Source organism: Carettochelys insculpta, chromosome 17 (genome assembly GCF_033958435.1).
Source record: "Carettochelys insculpta isolate YL-2023 chromosome 17, ASM3395843v1, whole genome shotgun sequence".
NCBI classification, from domain to species: domain Eukaryota; kingdom Metazoa; phylum Chordata; order Testudines; family Carettochelyidae; genus Carettochelys; species Carettochelys insculpta.
In genome coordinates, this window is record NC_134153.1 from 17,827,334 (window position 1) to 17,846,055 (window position 18,722).

At 39.9% G+C, this 18,722-nt stretch overlaps 1 protein-coding gene across 1 annotated transcript in view; it reads left to right on the top strand.

The window, feature by feature from the left end:
• Positions 1 to 16,289, top strand: part of ATP9A (ATPase phospholipid transporting 9A (putative)) — a 116,630-nt gene extending 100,341 nt beyond the window's left edge. The window contains exons 24-28 of the mRNA XM_075011621.1: positions 501 to 565; positions 1,488 to 1,596; positions 3,108 to 3,165; positions 5,816 to 6,019; positions 8,159 to 16,289. Of these exons, the coding sequence (XP_074867722.1) occupies positions 501 to 565; positions 1,488 to 1,596; positions 3,108 to 3,165; positions 5,816 to 6,019; positions 8,159 to 8,295 (573 nt within the window). The 3' untranslated portion in view covers positions 8,296 to 16,289. The remainder of the gene's footprint in view (positions 1 to 500; positions 566 to 1,487; positions 1,597 to 3,107; positions 3,166 to 5,815; positions 6,020 to 8,158) is intronic.
• Positions 16,290 to 18,722: the final 2,433 nt, after the last annotated feature.

An 18,722-nucleotide genomic window follows, 5' to 3' on the forward strand; every position in this document is an offset into this window, starting at 1 on the left:
GTGCAAACCTGAAGAGCCCCAAGGAACAAAGTCAATCCTGATACATCAATTTCAGCTGCGCTAATGGCGTAACTAGAACTGCATATCTGGGGTCGCCTTTGTTCTCTGATGTAGACCAGGCCTAAGTGCTAAAACATTGTGGAAAAAAATCCTAGCTACACAAAGGGCTAGTGATACATATCTAAACGCCTGTCCTTTAGGACTTATGGATGGCTTAGATGAAAACAGTGGGCTTTACATGAGACACTTCACCCTGTCTCTTTGTGGGACTCATGTAAAGAGAAGCTTACCGAAAGGATTCAGTTCTCCACAGTTTGCTATTAAACATTCATTCAAGTTTTGTGCAGGAGTCAAGGAAACAGATATTACATTCTCCTGTCTTCAGCTCAGGAAGTTTGAGTCTACTGCAATGGTTTTTCAGTTTGGATAAAGTATGATTTGTCAGGTAGAACTCACATATCAGCTTTGAGGCCTGAGAATTCTTTTCTTTTCTTTGCCAGGCTGTTTTCTCATCAGTGTTTTACTTCGCATCAGTTCCTCTCTACCAGGGTTTCCTCATTATTGGGTAAGAGCAAAACTATCCAGGAAAAAAAAAACATGCAAAGTGAATAGATCCATGTCTGAAAAGTGATATATGTGATAGTGTATCAGAGGTAGGTATTGATGAAAATGCCACTTCAGAAATTGGAGTTTCATTCTTGTTCCAGCCTCAGTGTTCTGTGGTAAAAGGACAGGTAGCATAAACAGGCTGTAAAAGAAGAATTCTCCTGATTCAGGAACTAAGGAAGGACAGCAGTCCTTTGTCCTCTGGCACTGTCCTTGGGAGCTGTGAAACAGGGTGTGTCAAGGGTGAGGCTCCAGCATATAATATAGTGGAGATTCTGGGCCACAAGACTGCCCATATGAAGTCACCTACACAGCCTGCCGTTAGGACCCTTTTATACCCTTCAGTGGCCCAAAATAAGGAAGATGTAAAGTTAGCTTAAAGCCACCTTAATCATCCTCCTGCCTTTTGGCTCATAGAGACACAGCAGCAAATCTCACCCCTATTTCCTAAGTGGCTTGTGTAGACTAGGCCCATGTTATTGTGCTTGCATAATATCCATTTGTTCATGCTCTCAAATAAGTGTAAAAACAAAACAAAAACCAGCCTGACCCTCTGAACTGAATTACAAAGTCAAGTCCAGCAGTGAAATTGTTGCATCTCTAAAAGGAGCAGAGACTCTGTAGGAAGATGTGTAACATTGGTTACAATACCTGCAGCTTCTATTTAGGACCGGTTCTATTAATATTGTTAAAGTAGTAAGTGTTATAATTTTTACTGTACATGCAGTACTCTGTTCCATTTGTGTGTTTATTATGTAACTACCACTGAGATGCAGAGAGCAGCATGAATTTCTTTGTTGAAGACTGGTGTGTTGTTTTTTATTTAATGGGTTAAACAGTGTTGTGTGCTCTGTTGATGTCTCCTGTTTTGTTCTGCTCAGGTATTCCACAATCTATACAATGTTTCCGGTGTTTTCTCTGGTCTTAGACAAAGATGTCAAATCTGAAGTTGCCATGTTGTATCCAGAGCTCTACAAAGATCTTCTTAAGGTTCAGTAGATCTTATTCAGTACCTCTTCCATCTGCTTTCATATAAATCTTTGGCTTGATTTGGAACAGACTTTCAGAGAGAAAAGTCAAACACATTATCCATAGACCTGGTACTTCATGTATGACTTTAAAAGTATAGTAGTAAAGAGGCAAAACTCTATTTACAATTTTAAGTTATTTTTATTTTCTCACAGCTCATTGTGTTTACTAATTTAGCTGCTTGTTAGAACAGGCCAGAAGATAGAATTTCCATTCTGTGGGGAAAATTCTGAATGTTTCAGACTTTGTTTCCTTCCAAATCAAAATGAAATATGGAACCTCAGAATGTCCCACATTAAAAAAGAACATTCTGATTTTGAAAAATGACACCTCCACTGATTGTCCTCAGCCTCTGTGTCCTCCAGCTCTCGTGGCTTCTCACTTCCATTGCTGGTGGCTACTGATGACATGAAGATGGAATGGAGCAGGAAATGACCCAGCAGCATGCTAAAGCTGAGAGAAGGGGGAAAGGTGGCATCATACTGTGGGACAGATTGATGGAAATTCAATCATGTCCTTCCTGTTGGAAGATGTTGGTGAAATTGATGTGTTCCCACATAATTGGTTGATTGTATCAAATGAGCATTTTAAACTGTTATTTCAGAAAATGCTGTACAAATTCTGTGGCTTATTTTAGGATCTGTTGAAAAAGGGTAGTCAAATTGTTTCTTGCATGGTGATTTGCCTTAAAGGTGACCTAAAAAGGAGAACAAAAGATTGGTTATGTTCTGTTTTGCTGCTTTATGATGTGTACCGGAGATCAGAAAGTTTTTCTTTGCTTGAAAAAATTAGAAGTCCACTTGGTTTGATTTTTACCCGAGAAATGTGAGGAATGTCAAGTCTTTCCATGCTTTTATTTTCCTGAACAACTCTGAATGATTTGGGCATGTGAATTAGGAACTTACTTAACTGAAGGGTGGATGAGCTGATTCATCAACAAAGGCATCCTTTCCCCCAAGTATCCAGTAAACAGAGTCCAACAGAAGCAAACTGAGTGTTTTCCAACAATCTGAATAAGTTACCTCCTGTCTCCCTCTGTTCTCAGTCTCATGTGGTCTCTGAGGTCATAAACCAGTCATTCTCCTTGTGTCTGCTTTAGACATAGTGTTTAGTACTGCTGTATCTGTTAAAAGGATGCTTTTTATTTTTTTTTCTTTTACTCTTACCCATACTTCCCCTAGTGAGAATGCAGTTATACTGGTAAAAAGGTACTCCATATCAAAACATGGTTCTTTATGGGACTAAACTATCCTGATATTAAGCACTGTTTATACCAAAATAATTGTGGTCATATAATCAAATGCCTAGGCTTTCTTTATGCACAGTTAAGAAGCACAAAAAAAAGACATCCGTTTTCATTCCTTTGCAGGTCACCTGTGAACCATCTAGTTTAGACTTATGAGTTAGAGCTGCTTGATAAGCTATAATTTAGTTTTCAAAATTCATACTTCACATATTTTTTTTCTTTATAGGGGCGACCATTGTCATATAAAACATTTTTAATATGGGTGTTAATAAGTATCTATCAAGGTAAGTAACTGCACCTTTTTCCTCATACCATTCCCATATCTGTGAGGAACAATGTAGCTGTCCTGCTTTATTGTAAAAAAAATAGAGTATTGATGAAATAGCAAATCTTTAGGTTAGAGTGGAAACAGCCATTTCTTGTATCTGAACAATGAGTGCAACCATTTTGCTAATGCCAAACAAACAAACAAACACCACTTAAAACTAAACGTTTATAGCAAGTGGCTTAGCAGCAGTTTGAAGTACTGGGTCATGACAGGAGACAGCATGGGCGTCAGGAGATTTGGATTTGTTTTTACTGTGGCCATTCATCTGCTTTGTGATATTGGGCAGATCTCTTCACCTTTGCCTGTTTCAGTTATCCAACCTGTAAAATGAACCTGTAAAGTGAAGTTATTGACACTTGCCTTTGTTTTTAAATCTATGGAGGGATCCCACTTTATTATCTATTGGTCATAATAGTGGCAGTTCTGGTTTCTACTTAGCTGAGATGATTGACTTAAGTTATGTCTACACTAGCCCAGAAGATTGAACCACTGAGGGTCAATCTTTTGGGGTTCAATTTTGTGCGTCTGGTAGGGATGTGTGAAATTGACCTCTCAGGGGTCACAGTTGACTCCATATTCTTCGTATCTGAGGAGTAAGGGAAGTTGATAAGAGAAACTCTTCCATCAACCTTCTTCAGTAAGGATGGCCAAGTAAGCCAATCACAGATACGTTGATTCTAGCTATGCTGTTACTGTAGCTAGAATTGCATATTTGCAGTCAATGTACTTTGCCTAGTGGAGACATAGCCTTATTCTTAGCCAAGGAAATGGCTCTTTCTGGTAACAAAGGATCTGAAGAAAGTTCTCCTTCTTAAGATCACATAACTTGCACTTTATCTGGGGCTTTATCTTCAAGTTGTTAAATGCTATTAACAAAACTACTTTGATTTCCATGAGTTTATTTCAGCAGTGGATGCAACCGTTGCTTTAGCTCCTAGGAAGTCTGCGTGCTGGTTTAAAAAAGAGAGAACTGCAACCATGAGTGACTTCTATTGCTAGTAGTAAAAGAAGCAGCAGCACATGCACCTTTAGCATTGAGGTGGTATAGCTATAATGGCCATAAGATCTGGTGACAAAATCTGTATTTTCCCAAATTCCTTTACCAACAGAAGTGGGAATAAATGCACCAGAATCAGCAGTTTTAAATGATATTATCATCCTTTCATGGGAGCTGGAGCCAACAATATAAAACGTGTTAGACTTAAGGGGATAAATCCTATTCATGCAATATGATGCTATGGCAGGAGTAGTGTTCCTGTTGTTATATAGATACTATGACAAAATCAAGACATTTATAGGAAGTATGCGAGTGGTAGAAAGCCAAAGCCAGAGGATGATGCATTGAGGGGAAGTTCTTTCTCAGGTGAGGCCACTATCCTGTTACAGTATTTGGTTAAAGTGACTTCACAAATGCTGTGCGAAATGACTAGAAAGCAGCAATCTAAACAACTGGACCAGTTGCTAACAGTGTGGTGGGCCTGACCCAGAACTGAAAAGCTCCAAATACTGGGAACTTCAGAGATGGATATGACCTTTATGGCACAGGCTGTAGTCCCTTGTAGCATTTCCCCTCAGAAACCAGCCTGTGATAGATGTTGGTGCCAGTTTATTGAGGCTGCTCACTTGAATTATTTGTGTGAGTTGCTGGGCAGGAAGTTGTGTGAACTTTGCAGCCCAGCCAGAATAGGGGCACAAAATAATGCTTCCTTAATGTTGCTTTAATTTGTTTTTGAGGCTGCATCTACAGTACCCCTCCCTTTCAGAAGGGGCATGTAAATGCAGCAGATTGAAAATGCTAGTGAGGTGCTGATCTGAATATTCAGCGCCCATTTGTATAATGATGGCCACTTGCCACATCGAAAGTGTTGCCTTTGAAATGCAAAGTAGTTGTGTAGATGGGGTTCCTTCTCAGAATGTGCTTTCAAAAGGAGGGCTTCCTTTCAGAGGAACCCCATCTACACAGCTGTTTTGCATTTCAGAAGCAGCACTTTCGATGTGGTGAGTGGCCGTCATTATGCAAGTAAGGCACCAAATATTCATATCTACACCTCATTAGCATTTTCAATCTGCTGTATTTACATGTCCCTTCCGAAAGGGAGGGGCAGTGTAGGGTGCAGCCTTAGTTCTTGGTCCAAAGAGGTCAAGGAAAATCTAATTATTTGTATTCAGTATACCTACAACTTGTTCTTGAATCTGGACTTCAGGGTAGCACAGTAGAAGCTAGAAGTGCTTTCTTCTCTTTTGAGTAGTGACTACTACTTTTTCTGGAAGGACAAAGATTGCAATAACTCACAAGTGGTCTATGATGGTAGCTATAATATACTTCATTGTTCCACATCTGTAAATCTGACATGCCCCCATGAAACACTGTCCACCAATGTTGTGTCCTTTACTCAATGCACTGAAGTTCTTTATCTTCTTACTGATGTGTCATAAATAATTGATTTATTGTCAGAGCAGCTATCATGCATTACCAAAAGCCACTGCCAGCTGTCTGAAGAGGTGACCTGATGTTTTTGGTCTTTCAGGACTAAAATTAATATTTAGGACTTACATGCCTGTTTATTGGTAAGAGATCTCAGCTGTCTACTTCTCTTCCTTCACAGGTAGCATCATTATGTATGGAGCTCTTCTGCTGTTTGAGTCTGAATTTGTCCACATTGTTGCCATTTCCTTCACATCTTTGATTCTTACTGAATTGCTAATGGTGGCATTAACAATCCAGACTTGGCATTGGCTCATGATTGTGGCAGAGTTGCTCAGCCTCTCCTGCTACATAGCCTCTCTGGTCTTCTTACATGAGTTTATTGGTAAGGTTAAATGTCTATATCTTTAGGTTTTTCTAGTCAAATGCTTACATGCTTATCAAAAAGATAAGTACATAAATTAGGCTCTCAATTGCCGGTGAACTAAACTACTGTAAGCTACCCCAGGGACCAGATCCATTAGCTCGAAGGTATGTGGATGCTCAGATCTCATTATGCAGTCCAGCCACTAGAGAGGAACTTGGCTACACTTGGCCAGAATGTTACAAATTGGCCTGGGAGTCTCATTCTGACTTTCAGCACTTTATCAGATCCCCACACAAGACACCACTTGATTGGGTTATCTGCAGTGTTCCCTCTATTTTTATCATCCAGGGACAGAATAAATTTTGTTATGTGCGCCAAGTTAGGGTAGATGTGCACCACCAATAGAAGCACATGCTGCCAGCTGTGGGCACTTTGCTGATCAGCTGGGTGGCACCTGAATCTCTCCTGGGCAGGCACCCAAGCACTCACCTGACAAGGGGCACTGATTGCCTGTGGTGATTGATTGACTCTAAGACCACTGAATCTAAAAGCAGCACCCTCTCTTGCTGGAGTGAAAAATATGTCCATTAGCTGGAGGTAATAGAGGACTCACTAAAACTTGTCTCTTTTTCTTCTGGGACTTTATTTCAATATTTTCTTTTGTCTAAATGGAAGACACATTTCACATACTAGAAAAGAAAACAATAATGAATTCCACATTTCCCTGGGCAGTGTGTCTGTTAAATATCAGATCCCCGCAGCATGTTTCAGCGTACTGTCAGGAACCACAAGATGTCACTACTCTGCCCCGCCCCGGAAGGCCATGAAAACTCCCGGGATGATGTCCTGCTGCTGAATGAAACAGTCTTCTAACTTCCTCCATTCAGAGCTTCCATGTGCACAAGGCTATCTCTCACCCAGAAATATTGTGGGTCATCTTTTGACCTGCACTTCAGATACATCTGTAAAGCTTCCGTGATTGTACAGTGTAAATGGGTAAAAGGATAAGCTACATGGTAACTGAATGAATGGAGATAATGCATAGTCAGCTCTGCCAGCGAGTTAAAGGGAAAAGATCTACCAGAGCTAAATCTACCTACAGACCTACAGGAGGCCAATGTAGTTCATTCCGCTGGGGGCGAAGGATTGCTATACAGGTTGAACCTCTCTAATCGAGCACCCTGGGTACCTGACCAGTGCCAGAGGAGAGAATTTGTCAGATCATGGGAGGTCAATGTAGTCTAGCAGCATTAACAACACTTCAGCTGCTTACTGGGCTCTTAGAAGACATTTAGAGGTAAATTACAGCTAAATAACAGCACAGAACACTGAGGGTGAGGATTGGTGGCTGTAAACAAACTTTAGGGGGCTGTGGAAAACGTATTCACACCCATGATAAACTAAACTGGCTAACGAAAATCATGTTGGATCACGGATGTTACTGGATGAGAGAGTTCCACGTGAGAGAAGTTCAACCTGTATTTCATCCCGGGTTTTACGTCCATACTTGTGAGTCTAGACAAAATGCCTTCTTGAAATGAGATGAGCAGCGGGTTAGGGCAAAAGTTCCATCCTTCGCAAATGAGAAAGGAAGAGAGCAGCGGTGGCCGTGGAACTGAAATTTTACTGATTTAAAATAAAATAGGGAGGAAAAATGTTTTGTATGTAAGAAGGAGGCTGTTTCAAAGCTTTGCTGGGCTGCATTTTTTTCCTGAGGCATTCATTTTGACCCTCTTCACCCAGTGCAATTCTGACTTCAGTCTACAGCATGGGTGAGCAAATTTTTATGTCAAGCCCCGCTTTTTGTCCCTGAAGTTAGAAGCCCCTCTCCTGCAACCTGTCTGATGTAATCCAGACTGGTGGAAGTTTTGGTTATGTTCATATGAAAAAAAAATAATTTGGCATGTATCAGAAAATAAGTGTAGAATGTAAAAACATTGTGAATCAGTATATAAATGTGAATAAGCATATGTAAAATTAGTAACATATTTAAACATTTTTAATGAGATGGATGAGCCTGAGACCCAGCAGCCAATTGTGCTGTGACCTTCTTATGAAATTTCATGCTCTGCCAAGGGGCCAGCCCCCCTCCCCCCCCACTTTGCACATCCCTTGTCTGAAACTCATCTCCATGCCTTCTGTTTTCTTTCCTTTCAGATGTTTACTTCATTGCAACCTTGTCATTCTTGTGGAAGGTCACAGTCATCACTCTGGTGAGCTGCCTTCCCCTCTACGTCCTGAAGTATCTGAGGCGAAGGTTCTCTCCCCCAAGCTACTCGAAGCTTACATCATAGAGCTGCTCTGCTTACCAGACAGAGACTCATTTTGCACACTGCTGAGACAAAAATCATGTGTCCATCACTGTAAGAACTATGTTCAATAGTTGCATAAGGGTTATGCAGTAATGAATATTATGTGCTGCTTTAATGGAAAAGACTAAGAACTGCGATAAAGTGAAACCTAACAGGAAACAGTCTTGTGGCGGGGAGGGAGTCAGACACTTAATAGTTTGTCCAGTCTGTGTCACTTTGTTTTTCATAACTGGGGTCAAATGCATGTAACTGCAATGATAATGGGTTTCTCATGTGAGATCAGAGTTTCTGAAAGCTGCTAAAAGGCCTTGACGTTTATATGTGACACTTTATTTTTTCAGGTGTAAGTGTCTGTGTTCCCTGCATTGTGTTAAATTTTTATATTATTTATCTTTTCAATTCAGGTAGAGATAGTTTTGTGTGTCTTGGGGAGTCCCTTAAGTAACATATTGTATTACCAACAGCAGACCACTGGATAGTGTCGTACTGTTTTGATTGTAGGGATCCAGTGTTAAACAGATCCATACATAATTGAAAACATGACTGCTTGAGTTTTTCCTTCAATCAAAATGAAAGAACTGAAAGTAGAAAATGTAATGCGTTTTCATGATTTCCAGCAGTTAATACACATTGATAACTATCAACCAAAATGGGAAAGATTCCATTTTGTTTCACTTCTGTGCTTCTTGTTAAAAGGAGCTGATGATGTACAAAATAACTACACTATATAGTAATGTGATAGGAGAAAATTACCTAAATTCAAGCAAAGCCTTTTGGAAAGGAACTTGCAGCTGATCGGCCTTTGAACATGTTGACAGCATGATAAGAGACTCATCCTATTCTGCAGACAATGTGGCAGACATGTCTTGAATCCTTGGAGACTGAAAGGAAAGGTCACAGGGCTGCTAGTCTTCACAGTTACATAAAATCTGTTTCCTCTTAGGATGAATTAATGGAGATGAACTGCAAATAAGCCTAGGCAGTCAGACACACATCCCATTCATGGCACAGTCTACAAAGAGAGAGGACTGTGGAATTTGCATTGTTTAAAACTATAATGTGCCTTGGTGGACGTAAGTAGAAAGCAGGCAAAAACTGAGCCCATGCAAAAGACATTAGTTTATTTAAGGTGCAGCACAGGTAAGATTTCCATTTATGCTAAACTGCTAAATTCCCATAGGGTGTTTGGTTTTCATTTTGTTTGTTTTGTTAATTAAAACCACATACAGTAATTTATAAAGCATTCCTTGTGGATGGAGACACATACATGACTGGAAAGTTTAAGAGCATGGCAGTGAGCTAAAAGAGACTTTCATAGCTGGGTCTTTTGGTCAAATGTGGCATAATTTTAGTGACAGTCACTCATCAAATAATTGTTTAGTCTGTGGCAAATGAGTTGCTTGGTCTCTGTCCATCCAGCTCCTAGTGAAGCAGAATCCACATAATAAAAACCACCATTGTAACCTAAATTAAATGGCATCCCTGTTGGCAGCATAGCAGGGAGGCCAGCGGTGACTGATGCAATCACCCCTGAACTTCCCTTGTGGTGTTTTTAAATTGTACTCATAAGGGGAGCAGCAGGGCATCTCTGCCATACTGTATCTCTTTGATGGGTTGCCAGCTTTTGTTTCCAATGCTGCAACTGTGGCTCTTTTGCAAGCATTCAAATCATAAATAAAGTTCTCTGGCTTACAAACTTGAATGCAGAATTGGAGTAGCATTTAAAATTAGATCTTTCGGGTACAGTGACTCACACCTCCATGTTTTGGATTATCAGCTCCTGAAAAAAACCTAGCATTAGTTGTCCCACTTGCACTAGGAAATCTCGCTGAATCTCTCTGAAGAACATGCTCATGACCTGGCTACCCTGAATAGATACATGTGGGTCCAACAAAGACCAAGTAATGCAAGTTCCAAACACTTCAGAAACCTTGAAAGCATTGGGTGTTTGTCATTCACTTTGGGTGCGTCTACACTAGCCGGCTACTTCGAAGTAGCTGGCAGAATGTTGAAATAGCATGCATTGCGTCTTCACACACCATGTGCTATTTTGACGTTGAAATCGACGTTAGGCAGCGAGACATCAAAATCGCTATTCCCATCCGAAGATGGGAATAGCACCCTACTTCGATGTTGAATGTCGAAGTAGGGCACGTGTAGACAATCCGTATCCCGCTACTTCGAAATAGCGGGTTCCTCCATGGCGGCCATCAGCTGAGGGGTTGAGAGACGCTCTGTCCAGCCCCTGCAGGGCTCTATGGTCACTGCATGCAGCAGACCTTAGCCCAGGGCTTCTGGCGGCTGCTGCTGCAGCTGGGGGGTCCATGCTGCATGCACAGGGTCTGCATCCTGTTGTTGGCTCTGTGGATCTCGTGCTGTGCAGGCCGAGTGTGTCTGGGAGGGGCCCTTTAAGGGAGCGGCTTGGGTCTTTGCTGGCCCGTATTTCAACGGGGAACACTTGTGTGTGTGGACGCTCCTCATTTCCTTCCGGGGTGGCTCCTTTTGACGTTCTCCGTTGCTACTTGGACATTGAATGTTGATGGCACTAGCCCTGGAGGACGTTTAGACAGTACGCGTCGAAGTAGCCTATTTCGATGTCCTTACTTCAAAATAGGCTACTTCGACACAGTGTGCTAGTGTAGACGTAGCCTTTGTTACATAAAAGCTGAGAAGTTGGGGAAGGAAGTATGTGTACATGCTCTGCAAAACTCTTTATGACCTGTCATTGTATCTCAAAGAAGAACTCCCTGGAGATACCAGGAGAGCATGAATTGAAGCAGGATGTCAGCAGTTCCTAAAGCGTGTGAGTCAAAAGCTGCTACTTTCCCATTGTGCAGAACCAAAGAATCAGTCGAAGTATGTTGGGTTCCTCTCTATAGATTGTGGGTTATCTGCGTAAGTGGAAATCTTCCTGGACAACACTTCTCCCACCTCCAATGGCTTGTTCCTCTCCAGAGTTATATTGCCCCTGGCCCCTTTCCTCCAACAGGGCTTGAAATTCATATCATATTTCCTGATGGGAAACCTCCAAGGCTCAGAAGAGAGCATGCCATGCTCCCCACCTTCATGTTCTCTGGATCGATGGTGCTGTTATTGCACTGAGTTGACCTGAAGGGGCTGCCCTAAGCCTGCGGGAAAAGGCAGCCTGCACTGTTGGCTCTTTTTTACCCCTACTGTGAGTTCGAGAGCTCTTTTGTACCCTCCTCCTTGCTCCTTTGTTCCATCTCATGCCATCATGGGAAATACCAGTCCTTACCATTCAGCAGTTGTATGTATGATCATTTTGATAGCAGATGAATAAACGTTCTAGACTGCAGTGCAAGATGGGATATGTAGCCTCCAGCACTGCTGGTTACAATGGTCTCCTTTCTGCATACTTCATTTAGAATTTTATGTTTTAAGGTCCATTAGCTCATTTAGAGGAATAAGAAGAGGAAGCACTTGTTAAGATAAAACAGTGGCTTTTCTTTTCTGCTACATGGCATTGATTTGCCTTTTTGGGTGTGACTTTTTGTGAGGAAGTGGGTTGGGGGCTTTTTGGTAGCCAATAAGAGCAGAATACTCAATGATATCTTCCACAAACAACCCAGCAAGAAAGAAAAAGTATCTGCTGTAGTAATATTTGCAGGGGTCTTTTTTCTTTTTATTTTTTTTTTCAATTTACCACCCCAGATTCCATCAAAAACTTTTTCCAGAAAAATATTTCCACTCTTCTTTTTAATTACAGGTTTGTATCAGGGGAGGCTCATCTCTGTAGTTTTCTAGGATTTGCTTCAGAGAGGACACACTGTTTCTGGAAAAGCTTTGTTGTAGAAAAATTGAGCTGACTGTTTGTTGTACATGACACCTGTTAGCCAAAAACATCCTTAATGTTATCCTAGTGAATTGCTACAGTTATGGGATAGAATCAGTCATGCATTTGTTGCTGGCTTGCCGAACCAGAATTTTGATCTTAGTAGATTTAAATGGAATAATCAGTTGTGGTTCTGGCAACTTGTTGTGACTGATAAGTCACGTCTCTTGTACTTTGAAAAATACATGACACTAGCTATCTTTTTAAGAACTCCTGCCCCTAATTGCTGGGTATTTGTAGTTAAATGTCCATAAGAATAGTAGTGCCATGAAATTGTATATAAATATTTGGACAGTGTAAGTTTAAATGCACTGTCTCCTGGAGTCAATGTAGTTTACACTAAATGACCTATATTGGCAAAATTATAACTTGTACCAAGAAGATGGAAGGGGTGACCTGCAATTTCAGTAACATTTATTCGCGTGGGAGAGGTGTATTCTTGTTCCTTTATAGCTAGTTTCTTGCACAAGGTTGTAAATCTAACAAGTGTTTCTCTTTGGGTATAAATGTTATTTTTAAAGCAATCAGCATAAAAACCACTGCCACTTACAAACACCAGAGATGGGGGAAGACTGATTCTTTTATATATAATATATATTTAAGTTTAGCACTTTGTCTATAACCTATTTCCCCATAAGTTTAGAAAAAAAGTTTTTTAAAGGCAAAGTTTAATTCAGATGCTTGTATTTACAGCACATAGTAAATAGATTTAATAGAAATAATTTGTTACAACACATCTTTTCCTTCTATTATACTTGAATTTTGTGCTTATTTGCAATGAGACCATTTTTGTATGTATGCACATCTTGTTTACCAAATTCTTTATATTTGTGAACTGTAACAGTTTATGCAGCTTCCATGTTATGGGGCTGTTCTTTGATTAATATTACAGGAGAGAGGAGTATATGCTTCATCACCTGTTCTTGCTTCCCATATTTACTTTAGAAAGATCTCCAATCTGTCTTCTGTTTTCATTTTCAGTTAGTTACCATAGTACCATCTCTTCCATAAGCAGTTCATTCTTTGAATCGTTGTTCCCTCTGTCTTTCCCACCCATATTTATATTTTTTGCATCTATGCGGAATAAATCTTTATATATACTGAGGCATGTGCAAATACAAACTACCAACAGAGACAAAAACGCCAACTGAGGGCGCTCTGCTAATCGGTGGGGCAGCATTTTAATCTCTTTGGAGCAGCTGCACAAGCACACAGCTTTCAGGGAACACTAATTTGAATCATTAATGTAACTCATTACAGGTGTGCTGTCCTGCTTTTTTTAAATAGGAGGCAGATTTTGTTTCTTGCATTCTGTTGCTTGTAGCTTCATACACACGCACACATTCTCTCTCCATACCCCTCTCCCTCCCCCAAGATCTTGTCCTATTTCTTTTAACAGCCATCTGTTTTCCCTTGTTTAGAATGGAGCTGAAATGTACCAAGCTGTTTGTAACAACTTGAGCCTGAACAGCCTTTTATCTCACCAAAATTGTATTAGTTATAAGTGTCATCCCTGCTGTGGAAACAGTATGTTTAAATGCTACTGCTGCTGCAGAGACATAATGAGCAGCACCAAAACCTGGATGTGTCTATAGTCTGCTGACCTAATATAAACATTACATTTTATTGCAAACTCACTTAAACCTATTTGTGATTCTAGTGGGAAATTATTACTGTTTTAGGAGTTGAGGATTTCAAAGACCTCTAAAAGAATAAAGTACCTGAACCCCTTTGGCATCTTTAAAATTCATGCTTTAAGGCTGTATGGTTTAGGAAGTTTTTGTTTTGTTTTGTTTTTTGTTTTTCTTTTTTAATGATTGGTGCAAAATACATCCCTAATTTTCATGTGCAGTTGTCACTGCCATATGTGCAAACAGGCTAATTGCATGAATTGTCTTTACAGGTCATTTGTCCTTTCAGAATTTCAAGGGTATTCTGTTTGTCCACACAGTTACACATCTAAAGCCCAACCAATGCTCACTAAAGTTTTTCTGTTTACTTCCACCTGTTATGGACCAGGTCCTTCACTCTTATTAAGAATTCATGCCTTTAGTCTACATGAAGTGCTGGGTTCTTCAGCTTTGCCAAGATGGCCCATTATTGTTGCGTAATAAAACTTGTGTGCTTCTATGCCTTTGAAAACCTTTTTAATTGTGTGGGGAAATGGATTCTGGTGTCAAAATTATATTTATTGAGATGGCAATGTTTTGTACTTGTCACTTAAATACGATGTAAATACCTTTGATTCAAGAGAAAAATGAATGCAAATTATTTATTGTTCTGTGGAATTGTGTTGCAGATATGTAAGAACTTAAAGGGAATGATGTAAGAAAAGGTGAAAAAATAAATTTTATGCAACTTCATGCTTTTATGTATATGTAAATTTTGCACGGTGTGCTTGAGTTGATCTTGTTCTGTTCAGTCCATGATGCTTATTCTGGTAGTATAGCTATGTAGGTTTAAATGTATTGCAGCCATTGTAAGTTAGATGCAGCAGAAATATGAAGCTGAGGTAAAATACATTGTTACTAATTTATGTGCAATTGCTTCAACATATTTTATTCTGTATAATTTTTCTAGCTGATTTACTCAGCTCATAAACTAGAAAAGTATTCTCATTGGAGCTATGTGATTTTTGCCATCCTCCTCTTCTTTGAATGATTTGCTAGAAACACCAATGAAAAGAATTTAGCTACTTAGGGTCTTATTTGCTAATTTAATTATTCCAGAAGAATAATTCTCAACAGCTTTGTGGAAAGCATAGGTTATTGTTCAGAAAACTGTTCATCAGGATAGTTACTCATTATAAATGTATCTTCCCTGTGGTATTTTTCTCCCAGTCTTTGTATTGGTGTAACTACAAGCAAACTGCTGTAGCTTGTCACAAACTGAGACCCTCACAATTTTGTCCACTAGGTGGAACTTAAGTATTGAAATAGCCAACCTCAGTTTTGTGTTTTCTAGAACCAGTTAGTCCCAGAGTACCTAACTGTCCCAAGTCCTTCTACATTCAGTCTTATTTGGATTTCAACTTCATAATCTTTAGCTCATTTAGAAAGATGCCAGGTCTAATTCTGCTCTCATTGTAAACAAATGGAACTCCATGGTGTTAATCCTGATATTTACCACTGTAAATGAAGAGAATCCAACCCTGGTTTTGGAAAAGAGATGATTGAATAATGTTATTTAGGAATGGCTCTTCAGAAATTCTCCTTTCTTGAATGTTTGATTATTTAGCTGCTAAATGACACCTCCAAAAGCACCAGAGGATCTTTCAGATTGGAAAAAATGCCTAATAGAGTTTTTAATATGGAAAATTTTTGAAAGAATAACAAAATTGAAGCTACAATTAGATTCTTCCTGTGAAAGACTGGTAAAATTAAGAGTGAAGTCAGTAAGATTCTTTGGGAATTTTCTATACCTTTATTAAAAACGTACTGAAGAACACAGTAAAGATGTAAATAGAGAAAAGAGAAATCTAATTTTTGAACCATTCTAAAATAATTCTACAATGGGGATAAAATTCTCTACAGATAGGATTTAGAAATATATGGAAAAAATTTGTTGTTTTCTATTAGATTCAGTCAGACTCAAAGTCCAGAGTCATAACCTGTTTCATAATTAAAACGTTTCAAGTGATACTAAGAGTTAAAGCAAATGTTGAATAAACAAATTTTGTGATGTTTGCACACACGAAATGAAAGCTGTAGGCTCTAGACGTTCCAGTAATAGACTTCACTCTCAACTGTTACCAATTTCCCATTGTAAAGCTGGCCATAAATTAATGGAGAAGTATGTAATTAAAAAAAGCTACAAATAGTTTTACTAAACTCACTCTGGGAAGGGAATGAGAATTGCTGTGATTTTTTTTTTCACCCAAACATTGCATATTACCAGAAATGTCAAAGATTTCCATGGGGGTTTAATTTCATTCTTCATGAGGCTGTGGTCATACAACATTGAACACTGCAGGGGCTGGCAGATTTTTGGAAGATCGCACGTCCTGGGATAAGTTTTCAGACTAAGCTTCACCAAAGAATGCCAATCCCCACTTCCCCCCTCCCCGTCTTCCCAAAGCTGTGGTTGTATTCTATGCTATAGTCTCTTCTGTAGAAAAATAAAAAACGGGATTACTGTTGGCTGGTAATTCTGGATCTTACGAGGCTTCTGCCACTTTGTGTTGTCTAAAAATATGTAGTGGTTTCTCTTTGCTTTAAAAAATTGGGAAAGGTGATAACTGATGATGAACTCCGGCTTTTACTTTCTATCTAAAGTAGGTACGTGTGTGTCCCCATTACTATAAAATCAACTTTACAATGTGCTCTTATAGTATTTATCTTAGCTGCAACCTGGGGAGGTAGGGCAGTTCTCTTATTAAATTTTACAGCTAGAGAACTGAGTCCCAGGGAAACAGTGATTTGCTCCTGGTTGCACGGGAAGTCTGCTAGAGCAGGGAGCAGAGCCAGGGTTTCCTGAGTTTCAGAGTAACACTTTAACCACTGAACCACCCTTCCACCCAGCTGAATTAACAAAGTCAAAAAAGCGGGAAGGGTATTGAGTTCATAGAAGGCTGGCACCTGTCCGTAGATTCCAGGTGGGATTGCAGACCTCCAAAATGTTCTTGGTTGTGGCAGAGTATCCATAAGCCTCAAACCAAAAATCAGGCTTTTCACATTTCAGTTTTAGAGAACCACTGGACCTCAAAAGTTACTTTTTAGCTAAATATTTTGTGAGGCTTTACTGAAGCCGTGTCAGAACAAAGTGAGAAGCAGGTAACAGTGTCAGCTTTATCACGTTCCATTGCAGTAAGTGTGATGAAGTGGGGATTTTATTCCCCTTGTTATGTTGCGGGTGTTTCCTACTGTCCTGTAGTAACCCCATGTGGGTGCCTCAGTTTCCCTAGGGACAGGAGCAATGCATAGTTGGTGATGGGAGTTTTGGTGTGATGACTTCTGACATGTACACAGTGGCCCTCCATGCCCTTCAGAACTTAGGCAACCAGGTGACACCACCTTCTACCTGCCGCCGAAACAGGACAAAGGTGGGTGAGCCTGGACTGTTTGAATTTGAAGTGGGCAGTTGGGGAGATGTGCAACCTGATCTGACTGGAGAGCAAGAAATGGGGGCCAGGATCCTGGCTCGGAACCATTCTGGGCCCCATTTTCCCCAGGAAGATTGTACTGGCTGCTTCTGGTTTCTGTGCTGACAAGTCTGCTCTATGCATGTTGACTAATAAACCTTTTGTTCTACCTGGTGAATGAGAGTCACATCTGACTATGGATGGGGGTGCAGGGCCTGGTGACCCCCATGATCCATGACAATAAGAAAACATATTTGTAAGTTAAAGCTGCTGAATGCACTGAAGCTGCTTGGTAACACTAAATCCCAGTCCTCCTCCCTTTGACTTCAGTGGCAAAATTCAATCAAGGGTGCACACAATCTGAGGCTTCTCAGCTGGCCCTTCAGCCAGTCAAATATATAAACTTGCATAGAATTAGCCCTTTGATTTGTATGCTCTAACCCTACATCTCTTGAGTACAGTTGCTGTCTCTAGATGACATGGTGACTCCTCCAAAGTCCTGACTGGAGCTGGAGGAATGGAACAGTTCATCAGATCTGCCCTGTATAAGACTGTGCTTTTATTTTATCTCCTAACCTGCCACTTAGAGCCTTTTGTTGGTAAATATAATGGGTGAATGTGTTACAGAAAAAGTGATTTAATAGTATAGCACCATTAAAACAGCAGTGTACCTACTTCTTACATTTCCTTAACGTGGCTTGTTGCAGTCATGCACGTAGGAAGAAATATTGTGTGCTGCTCAGATCCTTTTCAATAAAGAAATAGTAACAAGAACAATGTGTGCAAAAGAATTTAGTGCATTAAAGAGGGGGGTAATAGTCATTCTCATTTGTCCCTTTATGTGAAACAGATTTTATTTTAAATGCGCTCTGAGTTGCTTAACTATATCCAGAAACTTGTTTACCAAGGGAAGAGTATAATTGCCCACAATATAAATTAAAGCATGAACAAAGGTAAGCTGATTACACTACCGCATTCTCTTAAATTATTTCAGAAATGTTGAAATAATTAGATTGCATACACAAATCCCTATATATACACACAAGGTGTCTTCTACACCCACAACTTCATCGTGCAATTCATCTACTCCAAAAAATACATATATTCTAACTACACTGTTGGCACTACACATCTCTCTTCATATAAAATGTAACTATTTAAGAGTCCAGCAAGAAGTCCTGTGTCACCTTATAGACTTAACAGGTATTTTGGAGCATACGCTTTCGTGGGCAAAGACCCGCTTCCTCAGATGCATCTGGTGAAGAGGGTCTTTGCCCACAAAAGCTTATGCTCCAAAATATCTGTTAGTCTACAAGGTGACACAGGACTTCTTGTTGTTCTCGAAGGTACAGACTAGCATTGCGACCTCTCTGATACTTAAAGAGTCTTAATTCTAGCACAAGAAATACCTTAATGGCCTGTTTGTATCTGATAACATTGACAAATATCTGTTACTTAACACTTTTCCACACACAG